General features: G+C 44.1%; 1 protein-coding gene across 3 annotated transcripts; it reads left to right on the top strand.

Annotated features, from left to right (window-relative positions):
* The first annotated feature begins 4,056 nt into the window (after nt 1–4,056).
* LOC128212495 (uncharacterized) lies at nt 4,057–16,245 on the top strand. 3 transcript variants are annotated; one of them, XM_052917977.1, is made up of 10 exons: nt 4,057–4,216; nt 4,722–4,880; nt 8,009–8,176; nt 8,779–8,898; nt 9,408–9,540; nt 10,786–10,855; nt 11,450–11,588; nt 12,799–12,960; nt 15,504–15,658; nt 15,734–16,245. In XM_052917977.1, exons 2-9 carry the CDS (start codon nt 4,770–4,772, stop codon nt 15,612–15,614), a joined length of 1,014 nt encoding a protein of 337 aa, XP_052773937.1. In that variant the 5' UTR covers nt 4,057–4,216; nt 4,722–4,769; the 3' UTR covers nt 15,615–15,658; nt 15,734–16,245. The 3 variants fall into 3 exon arrangements, with proteins under 3 accessions (XP_052773937.1, XP_052773936.1, XP_052773938.1); XM_052917976.1 differs by having other exon boundaries at nt 15,504–16,245; XM_052917978.1 differs by lacking the exons at nt 4,057–4,216; nt 4,722–4,880 and adding an exon at nt 6,063–6,125 and having other exon boundaries at nt 15,504–16,245.

The raw sequence follows: 16,245 nt of genomic DNA, 5'->3' as shown, positions 1-16,245 counted from the left end.
GATGAAACTTGGTCAGAATATTTGTCTGCATTATACCTTGCTTATTTTTTATATCGGTCATCCCGGGTCAAATTGTAGGTCACTAGGTCAAATCTTAGGAAAATCATTCCACGTCATAAATTCAACAAGTTTTGTCAAATCTTTATGAAACTTAGTCAGAATATATGTCTGCATAATATCTTGAAAGTTCTGTAATATGGGTCATCCCTGGTCAAAATCTAGGCCACAAGGTCAAATCTTAGGAGAAAGAATTCCACTGTCATAAAAATTCATGAATTTTTGTCAAATCTTTATGAAACTTGGTCAGAATGTGTCTACATGTTGTCTTAAACATTTGTGAATAAAGGTCACCTCAGCTCAAAAACAAGGTCACTATGTCAAATCTTAGGAAATATTTTCTCGATGTGCTTACCAAACCTATCAATATCAGTCAACAACTAAATTCAATTGCTATTTTATAAACACACATCCCAATCATGAATTTCATATCTACCCATATTTAAAAAATAAATAAAAATGAATTAACTTTAAAATATTTGTGTACATGAAATGTAGATGATCAAGTGTAAATTAATTTTCGATCGGAAATATGTAAATCTGCGATCTGATCTTTTGTCAGCAATCTTTTATCATTGGTTTGCAGATATTTACAGATATTTACGCAAATGTTTCTCTTTCCAAGACAAAAAATAAATGAGTTGTAAAAAGGTAAATCTGTGAGAGCGCAATTTTAATGCGGCGTTTCCGCATTGGCGTCTTGTATTGAATATACAATTGATATGATAAAAAACATTTATACGTTTCTTTTAATATGACTTAAAAATCTTAGTAAATCAACTTAAGTTAAGAATTGAATTAAGAAGATTTACGACTATGACCCCTGGTATTATGAGTAGCCTGTTCAAGGAGGGCGCCGTTAAAAGCAGGTGGCCGTTAAAACAGGTGGCCGTATGACCAGTTTATGTTGTATGCATTTATTTCACATTCATCGTTTCAAATTGGTAGTATTGTAGTACTTTGTGTAGATAAATAACATCAAATGTGTCTTGATGTTGGTGATGAGGCCTTGAACCACACTGGACGTCTTCATTATTTGTGTGTTTTAGAAAACGATGTAGAAATGATTATACATATAGGTATATCGTAACTTCAGTTTGAATCACTGTTCTTGCAACTAACTTACTAATCAGAAATGTTGTTTATAGTTTCCTTGGAAAGCTATCAATATATTGTTTCACTATGATTTTATTGACCAAAATAAAATCTTGAAATTGCGAAAATGTCTTACTTATTATTGTTAGGTTGATCGTATGATGTATAGCACATCAGTGAGGCGCTCAGAAGAGTGAGACATGAAATGTTGAATGCTGAAAAATTAGGTTATAGCACAGTTGGCTAGTCTATTAGATTAAATATCTTACGTTTGGAACGCAATTACCCGCGGGTAGTTAGATTATTTTTAACGCAAATTAAAGTACTTTCATGGAACTGTTGTTTTTTCAATGTGATTGTTTTGAAAACGTCACTAAATTATTTATTAATGCATAAAATGTAGCGATGTCTTAACGTTTGAGAGTGCGTAACATATGAAAGGCATACAAGGAGTATCGGGCGGTCTTCAATTTGTACATTGTATTTTAAATTATGAATTAAATTATATCATTTTTAGCTCGTCTGTTTTCCAAGAGCGGTCGAGGTATTATCACGGCCTTGTTGTCGTCGGCGATGTCATCGTGCAACTTTGGCTGTAAATGAACGTTCATGACATCCAAATGAAACTATATGCAAATGTTTACCAAAACCCTTAACCCTGGCTTCAATTATTGTCCAGTTGTACTCCTTGTTCGAATGAGCAGTCAAATATTGCCGCTCTTGTTACAAATTTCGGCTCGACCATCAACAGTTTAAATATCACTCGCCTTACTTCGACCTGATGTATTGAATAATAAAACAGATCATGTCATATAATTGGATGGTGTAGACCTAGCCATAACAACAGGCATATGGACAGAGGCTAATGTGTATAAGATGTTGCCGGAGCTCGAAGATGATTAACCTAGTGGTGACCTCTACCCGAGCTGAGACAAGATGACTGATACATAACAAACAAGACATAATATGGACTTATCATTTTCTTCTCTATGAGATTTAATTTCTAGAGAGCAAAATTCTCAACTTTCCGCTTTATTAATATTAGAACTCCGATACAAGCGCAGAAAAAAAGAACTTTGGATTTTAAGATGTTTAAATGTGACGTTGATACGGACATCGAACCGATAGGTATTGTTTATATTAGGTAAAACTGACAGCTGATACAGTTGAATTTGAAATGCATCGTATGCGTGGTTTATTCTTTATCAACGCATTCTCAAAACTTTCCGGACAACCCCGTACATTGTGTATGTGACTTGGTACTGGCGCTAGTTCCCGGACACCCCCCGTACATTGTGTATGTGACTTGGTACTGGCGCTAGTTCCCGGACAAACCCCGTACATTGTGTATGTGACTTGGTACTGGCGCTAGTTCCCGGACAAACCCCGTACATTGTGTATGTGACTTGGTACTGGCGCTAGTTCCCGGACACCCCCCGTACATTGTGTATGTGACTTGGCACTGGCGCTAGTTTCCGGACACCCCCGTACATTGTGTATGTGACTTGGTACTGGCGCTAGTTCCCGGACAAACCCCGTACATTGTGTATGTGACTTGGTACTGGCGCTAGTTCCCGGACACCCCCCGTACATTGTGTATGTGACTTGGTACTGGCGCTAGTTTCCGGACAAACCCCGTACATTGTGTATTTGACTTGGTACTGGCGCTAGTTCCCGGACACCCCCCGTACATTGTGTATGTGACTTGGTACTGGCGCTAGTTCCCGCACAAACCCCGTACATTGTGTATGTGACTTGGTACTGGCGCTAGTTCCCACCCCGTACATTGTGTATGTGACTTGGTACTGGCGCTAGTTTCCGGACAAACCCCGTACATTGTGTATGTGACTTGGTACTGGCGCTAGTTTCCGGACAAACCCCGTACATTGTGTATGTGACTTGGTACTGGCGCTAGTTTCCGGACAAACCCCGTACATTGTGTATGTGACTTGGTACTGGGGCTAGTTTCCGGACAAACCCCGTACATTGTGTATGTGACTTGGTACTGGCGCTAGTTCCCGGACAACCCCCGTACATTGTGTATGTGACTTGGTACTGGCGCTAGTTCCCGGACAACCCCCGTACATTGTGTATGTGACTTAATTGGTACTGGCGCTAGTTCCCGGACAACCCCCGTACATTGTGTATGTGACTTAATTGGTACTGGCGCTAGTTCCCGGACAACCCCCGTACATTGTGTATGTGACTTAATTGGTACTGGCGCTAGTTCCCGGACCCCCCCCCCCCCCCCCGTTCATTGTGTATGTGACTTGGTACTGGCGCTAGTTTCCGGACAAACCCCGTACATTGTGTATGTGACTTAATTGGTACTGGCGCTAGTTCCCGGACACCCCCCCGTACATTGTGTATGTGACTTGGTTCTGGCGCTAGTTTCCGGACAACCCCCGTACATTGTGTATGTGACTTGGTACTGGCGCTAGTTCCCGGACAACCCCCGTACATTGTGTATGTGACTTGGCACTGGCGCTAGTTTCCGGACAAACCCCGTACATTGTGTATGTGACTTGGTACTGGCGCTAGTTTCCGGACAAACCCCGTACATTGTGTATGTGACTTGGTACTGGCGCTTGTTTCCGGACAAACCCCGTACATTGTGTATGTGACTTGGTACTGGCGCTAGTTCCCGCACAAACCCCGTACATTGTGTATGTGACTTGGTACTGGCGCTAGTTCCCGGACAACCCCCGTACATTGTGTATGTGACTTGGTACTGGCGCTAGTTTCCGATTTGCATCACCTCATACATGAGTTTTGTATTGTTTTTAAGTATAACGATAACAGGGTGATTAACTCGCTGCTTGAGTTTAATGCAATACGGACATGGACGATGGAGGTACTTCACGTTGAAGAGATTCGGCGTTAAGTGTTATTGTGTTCGGAAGTATCACTGACGAAAACTAATCACGTGCAATTGCAGTTTATTTAGTTTCCAAAGATTCGGTGGATTCGGTATAGAGTTTGTGAATATTCTACATGTAATTACTGAAGTGCTGGTGGACGACCGAACTTGCCTGCTTGAAATCTTCGGGGTAACAGTTCACAGGTACTGTGTCTTTTATGTTATCGTTGTGTATTCGGTGTAGGCCGAAGAACTCATGTCAGTTTTAACAAAGATCATATCCATTATTGAATGTATATTTTCCTTCATAATTTGGACACTTCATGACTGTTACAATTAATCTTCAAGTCCATATCGTTACCATACGGTCTCAAGTTGTGAAATAAACTAATTTAACGATATTGTTTTGTGAGAATAAGCCTGAAATATCTGAATGTTTAATTACGCGAAATACTTATTAGGGTTCTTTTGCACGCATCGACAAACACAAAACAATACTTTATTTATTATTTAAACAAATATCTCTACTTCAAACTTCCGAAACCGACTTAATTACCACTGGAAAACATCTGTTCTGTTACTTTTCACACCAACATATATCATATCAAAAATCTGACCCAACTATGTTTTTGATCCAAATAAGACGTGGGAAAAGTCATTTGATGCTTATATGTTCTCTTTAAACTAAGATCCCGTTCATGATTTGCAGATTCCTGTACTGTCTATAACCCTTGGTCAAGGCGGTGCTGGGCGGAGGATGCCGGAAATCACGGGTTGTGTCAAGGTGGTCGGGGTGGCCGCCGTGGTCGTAATTGGTCTCACAATCATACTCCTCGTCGTCTCCTTCAGCTCGCTCGAGTACTACGAGGTAACAGGGCATGTTCAGTCAGTAATGCCTAACTCATGGCCATACTCCTTGAAGCATCCTTCAGCTCGCTCGAGTTTTACGAGGTAACGGGGCATGTTCAGTCAGTAATTCCTAACTCATGGCCATACTCCATGACGCCTCCTTCAGCTCGCTCAAGTACTACGAGGTAACAAGGCATATTCAGTCAGTAATGCCTTACTCATGGCCATACTCCATGACGCCTCCTTCAGCTCGCTCGAGTTCTACGAGGTAACAGGGCATATTCAGTCAGTAATGCCTAAATTATGGCCATACTCCATGTCGCCTTCTTCAGCTCGCTCGAGTTCTACGAGGTAACAGGGCATATTCAGTCAGTAATGCCTTACTCATGGCCATACTCCATGACGCCTCCTTCAGCTCGCTCGAGTACTACGAGGTAACAGGGCATATTCAGTCAGTAATGCCTTACTCATGGCCATACTCCATGACGCCTCCTTCAGCTCGCTCGAGTACTACGAGGTAACAGGGCATATTCAGTCAGTAATGCCTAACTCATGGCCATACTCCATGACGCCTCCTTCAGCTCGCTCGAGTTCTACGAGGTAACAGGGCATATTCACTCAGTAATGCCTAAATTATGGCCATACTCCATGACGCCTCCTTCAGCTCGCTCGAGTTCTACGAGGTAACGGGGCATATTCAGTCAGTAATGCCTTACTCATTGCCATACTCCTTGACACCTCCTTCAGCTCTCTCGAGTACTACGAGGTAACGGGGCATATTCAGTCAGTTATGCCTTACTCATGGCCATACTCCATGACGCCTCCTTCAGCTCGCTCGAGTTCTACGAGGTAACGGGGCATATTCAGTCAGTTATGCCTTACTCATGGCCAAGGTCATTGTCGCCTCCTTCAGCTCGCTCGAGTTCTACGTGGTAACAGGGCATGGTCATTCAGTAATGCCTTACTCATGGCCATACTCCTTGACGCCTCCTTCAGCTCGCTCGAGTTCTACGAGGTAACATGGCATGGTCAGTCAGTAATGCCTTACTCATGGCCATACTCCTTGACGCCTCCTTCAGCTCGCTCGAGTGTTACGAGGCAACGGGGCATGTTCAGTCAGTAATGCCTTACTCATGGCCATACTCCATGACGCCTCCTTCAGCTCGCTCGAGTTTTACGAGGTAACAGGGCATGTTCAGTCAGTAATGCCTAACTCATGGCCATACTCCATGACGCCTCCTTCAGCTCGCTCGAGTACTACGAGGTAACGGGGCATATTCAGTCAGTAATGCCTTACTCATGGCCAAGGTCATTGTCGCCTTCTTCAGCTCGCTCGAGTTCTACGAGGTAACGGGGCATGTTCTGTCCGTAATGTCTTACTCATGGCCAAGGTCATTGTCGCCTCCTTCAGCTCGCTCGAGTTCTACGAGGTAACAGGGCATGTTCTGTCAGTAATGCCTTACTCATGGCCAAGGTCATTGTCGCCTCCTTCAGCTCGCTCGAGTTCTACGAGGTAACGGGCATGTTCTGTCAGTAATGCCTTACTCATGGCCAAGGTCATTGTCGCCTCCTTCAGCCCGCTCGAGTTCTACGAGGTAACAGGGCATGTTCTGTCAGTAATGCCTTACTCATGGCCAAGGTCATTGTCGCCTCCTTCAGCTCGCTCGAGTTCTACGAGGTAACGGGCATGTTCTGTCAGTAATGCCTTACTCATGGCCAAGGTCATTGTCGCCTCCTTCAGCTCGCTCGAGTTCTACGAGGTAACAGGGCATGGTCAGTCAGTAATGCCTTACTCATGGCCAAGGTCATTGTCGCCTCCTTCAGCTCGCTCGAGTTCTACGAGGTAACAGGGCATGTTCTGTCAGTAATGCCTTACTCATGGCCAAGGTCATTGTCGCCTCCTTCAGCTCGCTCGAGTTCTACGAGGTAACAGGGCATGTTCTGTCAGTAATGCCTTACTCATGGCCAAGGTCATTGTCGCCTCCTTCAGCTCGCTCGAGTTCTACGAGGTAACAGGGCATGTTCTGTCAGTAATGCCTTACTCATGGCCAAGGTCATTGTCGCCTCCTTCAGCTCGCTCGAGTTCTACGAGGTAACAGGGCATGTTCTGTCAGTAATGCCTTACTCATGGCCAAGGTCATTGTCGCCTCCTTCAGCTCGCTCGAGTTCTACGAGGTAACGGGCATGTTCTGTCAGTAATGCCTTACTCATGGCCAAGGTCATTGTCGCCTCCTTCAGCTCGCTCGAGTTCTACGAGGTAACGGGCATGTTCTGTCAGTAATGCCTTACTCATGGCCAAGGTCATTGTCGCCTCCTTCAGCTCGCTCGAGTTCTACGAGGTAACAGGGCATGTTCTGTCAGTAATGCCTTACTCATGGCCAAGGTCATTGTCGCCTCCTTCAGCTCGCTCGAGTTCTACGAGGTAACAGGGCATGTTCTGTCAGTAATGCCTTACTCATGGCCAAGGTCATTGTCGCCTCCTTCAGCTCGCTCGAGTTCTACGAGGTAACAGGGCATGGTCAGTCAGTAATGCCTTATAATGTCACATAATTATACCCTGACTTAAACAAACGTTGTTGTTGTTGTTGCTGTTTTTAAATTATTTTTAATATTAAAAAATAGAATTACCTGAAACAATAAAATAACTTATATCTTGACAGACTGAACAAAACAGTGACCACCAATATGTTTCAAATACTCCCGAGTAGACGTATTGAAATACAAGTGTACTTGAAAATTTAAGTGTAATCGCGTATCATGGGCAATAGTGGATCCGGAAGGGTCGCACTCGGCGCCCCCCCCCCCCCCCCCCCTCAAATCGTCCAAGTTGACTTTATATGTTCACATAGAAACAAAGTACTAAATATGCACCAATTGTATAATAATTAATAAACTATGAAAATTTACTTGGGGGAGTACCTCCAAACCCTCCGACTGGAACACTTTAAACCAAATAAATGATGGCTCTGAGGGAGGGGCGCAACTCAAAAGTTACGCCTCGAACGTCACATTCAGGATTCGCCCCTGGTGGGTATCGGGGGCAACAGAAGATTTGTTCTGCAGTTACAGGAGGTGGGTTGAAGTAAGATGATTTGACCATGTAATGTGTTGGACACTGCTACTATTTCCCTGTTTGTATCCCTGCAGTACGGGTTTGCGCGGCGGAAGTCTACAGGCACGGTGGACACGAGCCGTGTGTACACGTACGGGAAATACCTACTGGGCCCGGACTTCAAGTTTAAGGTGTTCCCAGCCGGAAGCCATGACGTCGTCATTAACAACATCGCCGCCTTTACCTCGGGCCGCGGCGTGGAGGTGATTTTACAACAACTAACTTCATAGCATGTTCTAATTTGTCATGGATTCCTATGAATCACATTAGTTAAACATTATAAGAAATGATTGTTTCCGTACTCGTAGGTGAGGTGGATCGATAATACGTCATCACGTATGAATGAATATATTTTTATGACGTTTATTTTATTTTATTTATCATGTAGTTGCTTTCACCTCAAGTCGAAACGTGTTGTGGAAGAGAGGGGTTTTTTTAAGAATATAAAGGCATTTTAACTCTGTAATCTGCACGTTTTGTTATGGAAACAGGCTTAGACAATAAATTTATACCAGTAATAGGAGGACAATTGTTTCACGATGCTTTCATGTTCATGGCTAACAGATACATGTATAACAACGCTGTATTTCTGTTTCTTTCTCAATGCGTTGGTGTGGAATGACGTCAACCTTATATTGGTTTGTTGTGGGGTTGCCCGGCTATCAGAGAAATTAAGGTCGACGTCATTTCACTGACGGGCGCGTCCATCGCAGCGGTTGAGGCTTCGAGACAAACTCGCGGCGTTACTAAGTATATTAGATATATATGTATAACTTTACCGCATTTAATGTCGCCTTTCCTGCAGGTTATAGTGTCCGCCAAGTTCCAGTATTTCCTCCGGCGACAGGAGCTTCACCTGCTGCACAAGGCGTACGATCTCAACTACCAGGACGTTATGAGATCCTCTGCCGTTGACGCCATAAAGGTAATTCTTTACAGCTTAATCTAGGGCGTTATGTTCACACACGACAAATAAAGAAACAGTTATCCCGGCGGCGAGGGTAAATACGCTCACCACCCTATCAACATCGGCGAAGGACTGGTGGCAGTGAGGGAGTATTCTACCGCATTGAACGAGACATCAATAAGTGAATGTGGTACACCAGCTCGTAATACAGATTTTAGCCAGCATTTTATGCCAATAAAAATCCATCGCATTCAATAAGTACCACGCTTACTCGTTACATATACCATTTGAAGTTTTACAAATTACCTGACATGGCATCAGAATCTGCCAGGTTACAATTGAATACGTTTAAAAATAGGTAAAATCTTAATGACTGAAGTTTCGCTCGCTTCGCTCACACTTAAGATCTTACCTAGTAATAAGTTGTACTTAGTATTACAGACAGGAAATCAGTAATAGACTTAATCAATAAATCTTCGGCTATAAATATCTATTTAAAAATCTTATGCTAACTGATATAAATACAGCGAGCGTGTACGGATTTCAATAAGACGGAAACGTTCAGGAACCGCTCGGACGTTGAGCGGCACATGTTCCAGGCGGTGCAGACGCGCCTCGGAGGGAAGTGTTGTCCCGAGTACTGCAGGGACAAACCTTCCGGTAAGAGAACACAGCCTGGTATGTGTAATTTGGTAGACTATTGTTTTCGTTGTTGTTGTTTGTTTTTTAAGAAAAAAACACATACTTTGCAGCGTACATTCTACATTTATTCTAGAAATTGATATGCCCGAACGACAGCATATGGTAATAGACCGTCCTTTCGTCCGTCCCCGCGGTTTCTGATAAAAAAAAACGTAGAACGCTTAGGCCCACGGACATCAAACTTGATAGGCTGATTGGTCATGAACAGCAGATGTTATCTATTGAATTTGAGAACATTGAGTCAAAGATCAAGGTCGTGGTTACCTTAAGCTAAAACTCTGTTTCCGATCATAACAAAAACAATGACCTTATACTTGGTAGGCAGGTTGGCCTGGACCGGTAGTTAATTTTGAGATCATTGGGTCAAAGGTCTAGGTCGTGGTGACAATCAAGCTGAAAATCTGTTTCCGATCAAATTACTGAACAACGCTCGTTCCCAATTTGGTAGGCAGGTTGGTCATGACCAGTAGATGTGCTCTTATGTGGTCAGTAAGATCAATAACTGATGAACACTTTGGCCTATTAACCTCATACTTTGTAGGAAGTTTGAACGCTTCCAGCGGATGAAATCATTGATAATGGATACTAGAATCCCAATACGGTAACCATATCAAGCCATTTACCTACTTCATTCACTTAAAAGTGCCTGTTATTTAAAGTGTTTTTTCATTCTCTTTAATATAAAAGTATATTTTTCCATACCATTTTTTTTCTATTTTATGATTTCATTTTGAACTTGAATCCTGGCAAAAATAGTTCTAACATTTTGTAAAATGTTCACATATACATGTACATACATGTTCAATAATGTCCAACAATCGCAATTCAATGTGTATAACAGACACGAATTGACATCCACTCACTCTTGCAGCGACTTATTATCTCCATGTTTACAAAAAAAAAAAAAAATAGCATTTTTTTTTTCAAACGGCATTCGGAGGTGGGGAAGTTTGTCATGAAAGTATGTCCAATACTGCAGGCTATCTGTCCATATAGTCCAAATACTAACGGCTATTTGTCCAAGGAGGCATTTCGGGGGCATTTGTCACGTTCCTGTGATAGCTCTCGTTCGGGTTCAAGGACCTTAAAACCTACCAGCCAAAATATGCTAAACATATAATCAGTTTGATACGGCCTACTGGATAGCTAAATTGTATTAAATAGTCATTCAAACAAGATTGTGGGAATCTGCTGCTTTTACAGATTGTCCGTTCGAATGCAAGGCACGTGACTGCAACGACGACACAGAGAGAGGAATATTTGTCGATGTGAGGCAAGTCCCGTGTAATCTTTATTATAATAATTAAATAAAGGATCTTATGAAATTTTACTGGAACATTTAGACGTCTTTTGCTTTAACTGGAACCCATGGGAAGTTGATACTCTGTCATAAAAGACAATTTAACCAAGTTACTTATACGTACATTGTACATGCATAATTATCTAAAAACCTTTGCGAGGTAAAAATATGGCGCAGCCCATATACTTCGTTTACACAAAAATCTTGATGATGTTGTACACTGTTCGAGTTGTCGGGCAGGTACATTAAGCTGGGCTCGGTGCAGATCTCGCACGATCTGCAGACCCAGAAGATGTAACTCTGTGTTCATTTTTCGGGCAGGTACATCAAGCTGGGCTCGGTGCGGATCCCACACGACGTGCAGACCCAGATGATGTTACTCCTTGTTCATTTTTTTGGGCAGGTACATTCAGTTGGACTCGGTGCGGATCCCGCACGATCTACATAATCAGATGATGAAACCCCTTGTTCATTTTTCGGACAGGTACATTCAGCGCTGAAGTCGGTGCGGATACCACACAGCCTGCAGACCCAGAATAAGTAACTCCTTGTTCATTTTTCGAATAGGTACTTCCAGCTGGGCTCGGTGCGGATTCCGGACGATCTACAGAAGCAGATGATGGAGAGCATCCTCATACAGGAACGCGCGCTACGGGAGGACTTTATACAAACAGCACAGATCGTCCGCAAGGAAACAGATAAAAAGGTATATATTAAATTGCTATATGGCTTAGCATATAACATTTTATTTTGTCGCCACAAAAGGCGATAGATATACAATGTATATAATAACTATACATTTTGGCGTCGGTAGCGTCGGCGGCAAAACCTTGTACAGATAACATCTTAATGTTATATCATTGATCATTATCAAACTTGGTGACAGGCGTGTGGGCATAATATCTCGTTCAAGTTCGATCGTGGTTAAATCGCCTCCGTAACACAAGAGTTATGCCCCTTTTATATATAATTACAGTAATGACATGTGTATGCATAATTTCTCGGTCAAGTTTGATCAGCGATGGATCGCCTCAGTAACTTTTAGAGTGATGCATCTTTTACATTAAAAATAGAATCTATGTGAATGTCTTGTGCAGATAATAACTTCAGTATTTATCGGCCAATACTGATAAAACTTGTTGACGACTTGTTTGGGAGTATATTATGTATGTCCGACTGTGGAAATCCGTAGTTATGTCCCCTTAACCTAAAAAGTAGATGTAAGTGTTTATTATCCACTCATGATGAAAAGTGGTGACAATAGATGTGGGCATAATTTCTCAGTCAAGTTTGGTCGTGGAGTGAATCGCCTCAATTACTCTTTATGCCGAATTAACAGTGAAATATAGTTGCTCTATTACTTGTGCAGAAAAATACTTACTTACGTATTCAATTCAGGTAGAAAACTTAGTGACAGTGTTTTTGAGCATACAAACCCAGGTTATACCACAGGCTTACATTCAAAATCATATGATAATTGGTTTGATTATGACGCTCTCCAAACAGAGGACACATATCCATTCTGCGGAATTCTATTCATACAGTAGTTTAAATTTTATTTATTGCCAATACGGAAGCACAAAACACATCCAAATAAGAATACACCACTATCGGTTTGATTGCGTCTGTTCATTGGTAGCAATGGGAGGTGCAACAGTGCTAAATTAAATGGGTGGTACTTATGTGGATTCACATTGATTGGATTTTTTTTATTTGTACTTCAATGTCATAAGTAGACTGTCAGGATGATGAATATGATCCCGCTATATTTTGAGGGTCTTTGTACCATATAATGTTATATCTTTTTTAAGTTTCTACGTACCGCGTACAACCCTTTCAAGTTCATAGTACTCTTTTAAAAGCTCCTGAATATTGCGTACCAAAACATATGGTTTTCATTCTCTTGATTCTGACAGGTTCAACAAATTAAAAACAACGCCAGGGAGGTGAGCCGTCTTGCAACGGCTCAGGCAGAGTACATCGGCACCTCTGCTACGGCCTCCTACACCAACGTGGTGGAGACCGCTCGCAGTCGGGGCCTCACGCTCCTCTACTCCACCCTCAACATCTCACAACAGGTAACTGTCGACCCGCAGTTGGGGCCTTACGCTCTTCTACTTCAGCCTCAGCATCTCATAACAGGTAACAGTCGGCCCGCAGTTGGGGCCTCACGCTCCTCTACTCCAGCCTCAACATCACATAACAGGTTACAGTCGGCCCGCAGTTGGGGCCTCACGCTCCTCTTTTCCAGCCTCAACATCTCACAACAGGTAACAGTCGGCCCGCAGTTGGGGCCTCACGCTCCTCTACTCCAGCCTCAACATCTCACAACAGGTAACAGTCGGCCCGCAGTTGGGGCCTCACGCTCCTCTACTCCAGCCTCAACATCTCACAACAGGTTACAGTCGGCCCGCAGTTGGGGCCTCACGCTCCTCTACTCCAGCCTCAATATCTCCCAACAGGTAACAGTCGGCCCGCAGTCGGGGCCTCACGCTCCTCTACTCCAGCCTCAACATCTCACAACAGGTAACAGTCGGCCCGCAGTCGGGGCCTCACGCTCCTCTACTCCAGCCTCAACATCTCACAACAGGTAACAGTCGGCCCGCAGTCGGGGCCTTACGCTCCTCTACTCCAGCCTCATCATCTCACAACAGGTAACAGTCGGCCCGCAGTTGGGGCCTCACGCTCCTCTACTCCAGCCTCAACATCTCACAACAGGTAACAGTCGGCCCGCAGTTGGGGCCTCACGCTCCTCTACTCCAGCCTCATCATCTCACAACAGGTAACAGTCGGCCCGCAGTTGAGGCCTCACGCTCCTCTTTTCCAGCCTCATCATCTCACAACAGGTAACAGTCGGCCCGCAGTTGGGGCCTTACGCTCCTCTTTGCCAGCCTCAACTTCTCACAACAGGTAACAGTCGGCCCGCAGTTGGGGCCTTACGCTCTTCTACTCCAGCCTCAACTTCTCACAACAGGTAACAGTCGGCCCGCAGTTGGGGCCTCACGCTCTTCTACTCCAGCCTCAACATCTCACAACAGGTAACAGTCGGCCCGCAGTCGGGGCCTCACGCTCCTCTACTCCAGCCTCAACATCTCACAACAGGTAACAGTCGGCCCGCAGTCGGGGCCTCACGCTCCTCTACTCCAGCCTCAACATCTCACAACAGGTTACAGTCGGCCCGCAGTCGGGGCCTCACGCTCCTCTACTCCAGCCTCAACATCTCACAACAGGTTACAGTCGGCCCGCAGTTGGGGCCTCACGCTCCTCTACTCCAGCCTCAACATCTCACAACAGGTAACAGTCGGCCCGCAGTTGAGGCCTCACGCTCCTCTTTTCCAGCCTCAACATCTCACAACAGGTAACAGTCGGCCCGCAGTTGAGGCCTCACGCTCCTCTTTGCCAGCCTCAACAACTCACAACAGGTAACTGTCGGCCCGCAGTTGGGCCCTTACGCTCTTCTACTCCAGCCTCAGCATCTCACAACAGGTAACAGTCGGCCCGCAGTTGGGGCCTCACGCTCCTCTACTCCAGCCTCAACATCTCATAACAGGTTACAGTCGGCCCGCAGTTGGGGCCTCACGCTCCTCTTCTCCAGCCTCAACATCTCATAACAGGTAACAGTCGGCCCGCAGTTGGGGCCTCACGCTCCTCTACTCCAGCCTCAACATCTCATAACAGGTAAAAGTCGGCCCGCAGTTGGGGCCTCACGCTCCTCTACTCCAGCCTCAGCATCTCATAACAGGTAACAGTCGGCCCGCAGTTGGGGCCTCACGCTCCTCTACTCCAGCGTCAACATCTCACAACAGGTAACAGTCGGCCCGCAGTTGGGGCCTCACGCTCCTCTTTTCCAGCCTCAACATCTCACAACAGGTAACTGTCGGCCCGCAGTTGGGGCCTTACGCTCCTCTTTTCCAGCCTCATCATTTCCCGACAGGTAACAGTCGGCCCGCAGTTGGGGCCTTACGCTCCTCTACTCCAGAATCATCATCTCACAACAGGTAACTGTCGACGCGCAGTTGGGGCCTTACGCTCCTCTTTTCCAGTCTCAACATCACCCGACAAGAAACAGTCGGCGCGCAGTTGACGCCCACGCTCCTCTTTTCCAGTCTCAACATCTCACAACAGGTAACAGTCGGCCCGCAATTGGGGCCTCACGCTCCTCTTTGCCAGCCTCAACATCCCCCAACAGGTAACAGTCGGCCCGCAGTTTGGGCTTTACATTCCTATTTTCCAGCCTCAACATCTCCCAACAGGTAACAGTCGGCCCGCAGTTGGGCCCTTACGCTCCTCTTTGCCAGCCTCAACATCCCCCAACAGGTAACAGTCGGCCCGAATCGGGGCCTGACGCTCTACTTCTCTTACTAACCTCACCATCAAATAACAAGCTAACAACAGTTCAAAGTTCAATGTTTTCCAGTCGGCGTTTATTTTAAAAATGTATTAAAGCTTTTCTTAAAGACATGACTAAAAAATAATGTTAATGTGCATTTAATAAGTCGACATGGTTGTTCTCTTACATAACTCCATTTTTGTTTTCTTTGAAAATAATTCTTATAAACATCGATCGTAAAACAAAGGACCTATCAGTCATGTGCACGCTTCTAATGACGTTATTTTGTAGGCGCACAAGAGCAGTTTCGACTACCTACGGGCGCTGAAGGAAAACAAGCAGGTCCATCTAACCGTTGACTTCCAACAGAGGATCGCCGCCAACGCCTGGACTCACCAATAATACAGCAATGCCCGACAATATTGTATACTATGTTATATGCTAGATTTTCTAAATTAAACAAATTAGATAAAGGGAGGATAATTGTTGATAGCAATAAATTTCACTGAGTAAAAGCTTTAAACGTTATAGTGAGGTATTTAATTTTGATGTTCACTACGAGAATTATATATTAATATATTGAAACTTTTGAAAGTGTAACCGGACCAACGTTAAGTATTTACTGATCAAAAATCGTGTTAGTTGTGCAAGCGATTTATCCAATCTAATGGAAATAAAACAGTAATCCATTGACAATCCACATGTGCGCACCATGTCCACCGTCGAACGAAGGAGAAATGTATGCTGGATTTAATGCTTTGTTTTTCTATTCGTTCGCGTGATCAATACTTAAGTGGTCTAATAAAAAAAGAAACACAATTAAGTGTGCTCTAACTATTTTTTTCTGCAATACGCTTAGAAATGTAAACCAGCAGACTGACCAAGAATACTCAGTGTGCAAGATGATAAGGATATAAAGTGATGTATGTTTCTACAATATGCAGATTCAGTCAAAGGACCGGTGTCTGAAATATTCTCAAATTCTTACTCAGTAAGAAACTCAAATCCGTATTAAAATCTCTTACTTAATTTT

The sequence above is a fragment of the Mya arenaria genome, chromosome 12 (assembly GCF_026914265.1).
Source record: "Mya arenaria isolate MELC-2E11 chromosome 12, ASM2691426v1".
In the NCBI taxonomy this organism is placed as follows: Eukaryota; Metazoa; Mollusca; class Bivalvia; order Myida; family Myidae; genus Mya; species Mya arenaria.
This window is presented reverse-complemented; position numbering and strand designations above follow the sequence as displayed.

Bases quoted from the DNA above. Each gene is read 5' to 3' on its own strand.
- LOC128212495 (XM_052917977.1), top strand. From the start codon at position 4,770: ATGCCGGAAATCACGGGTTGTGTCAAGGTGGTCGGGGTGGCCGCCGTG. The intron at 4,881-8,008 runs GTAACAGGGCAT...GTATCCCTGCAG, and splicing joins GCTCGCTCGAGTACTACGAG to TACGGGTTTGCGCGGCGGAA. The intron at 11,589-12,798 runs GTATATATTAAA...TGATTCTGACAG, and splicing joins GCAAGGAAACAGATAAAAAG to GTTCAACAAATTAAAAACAA.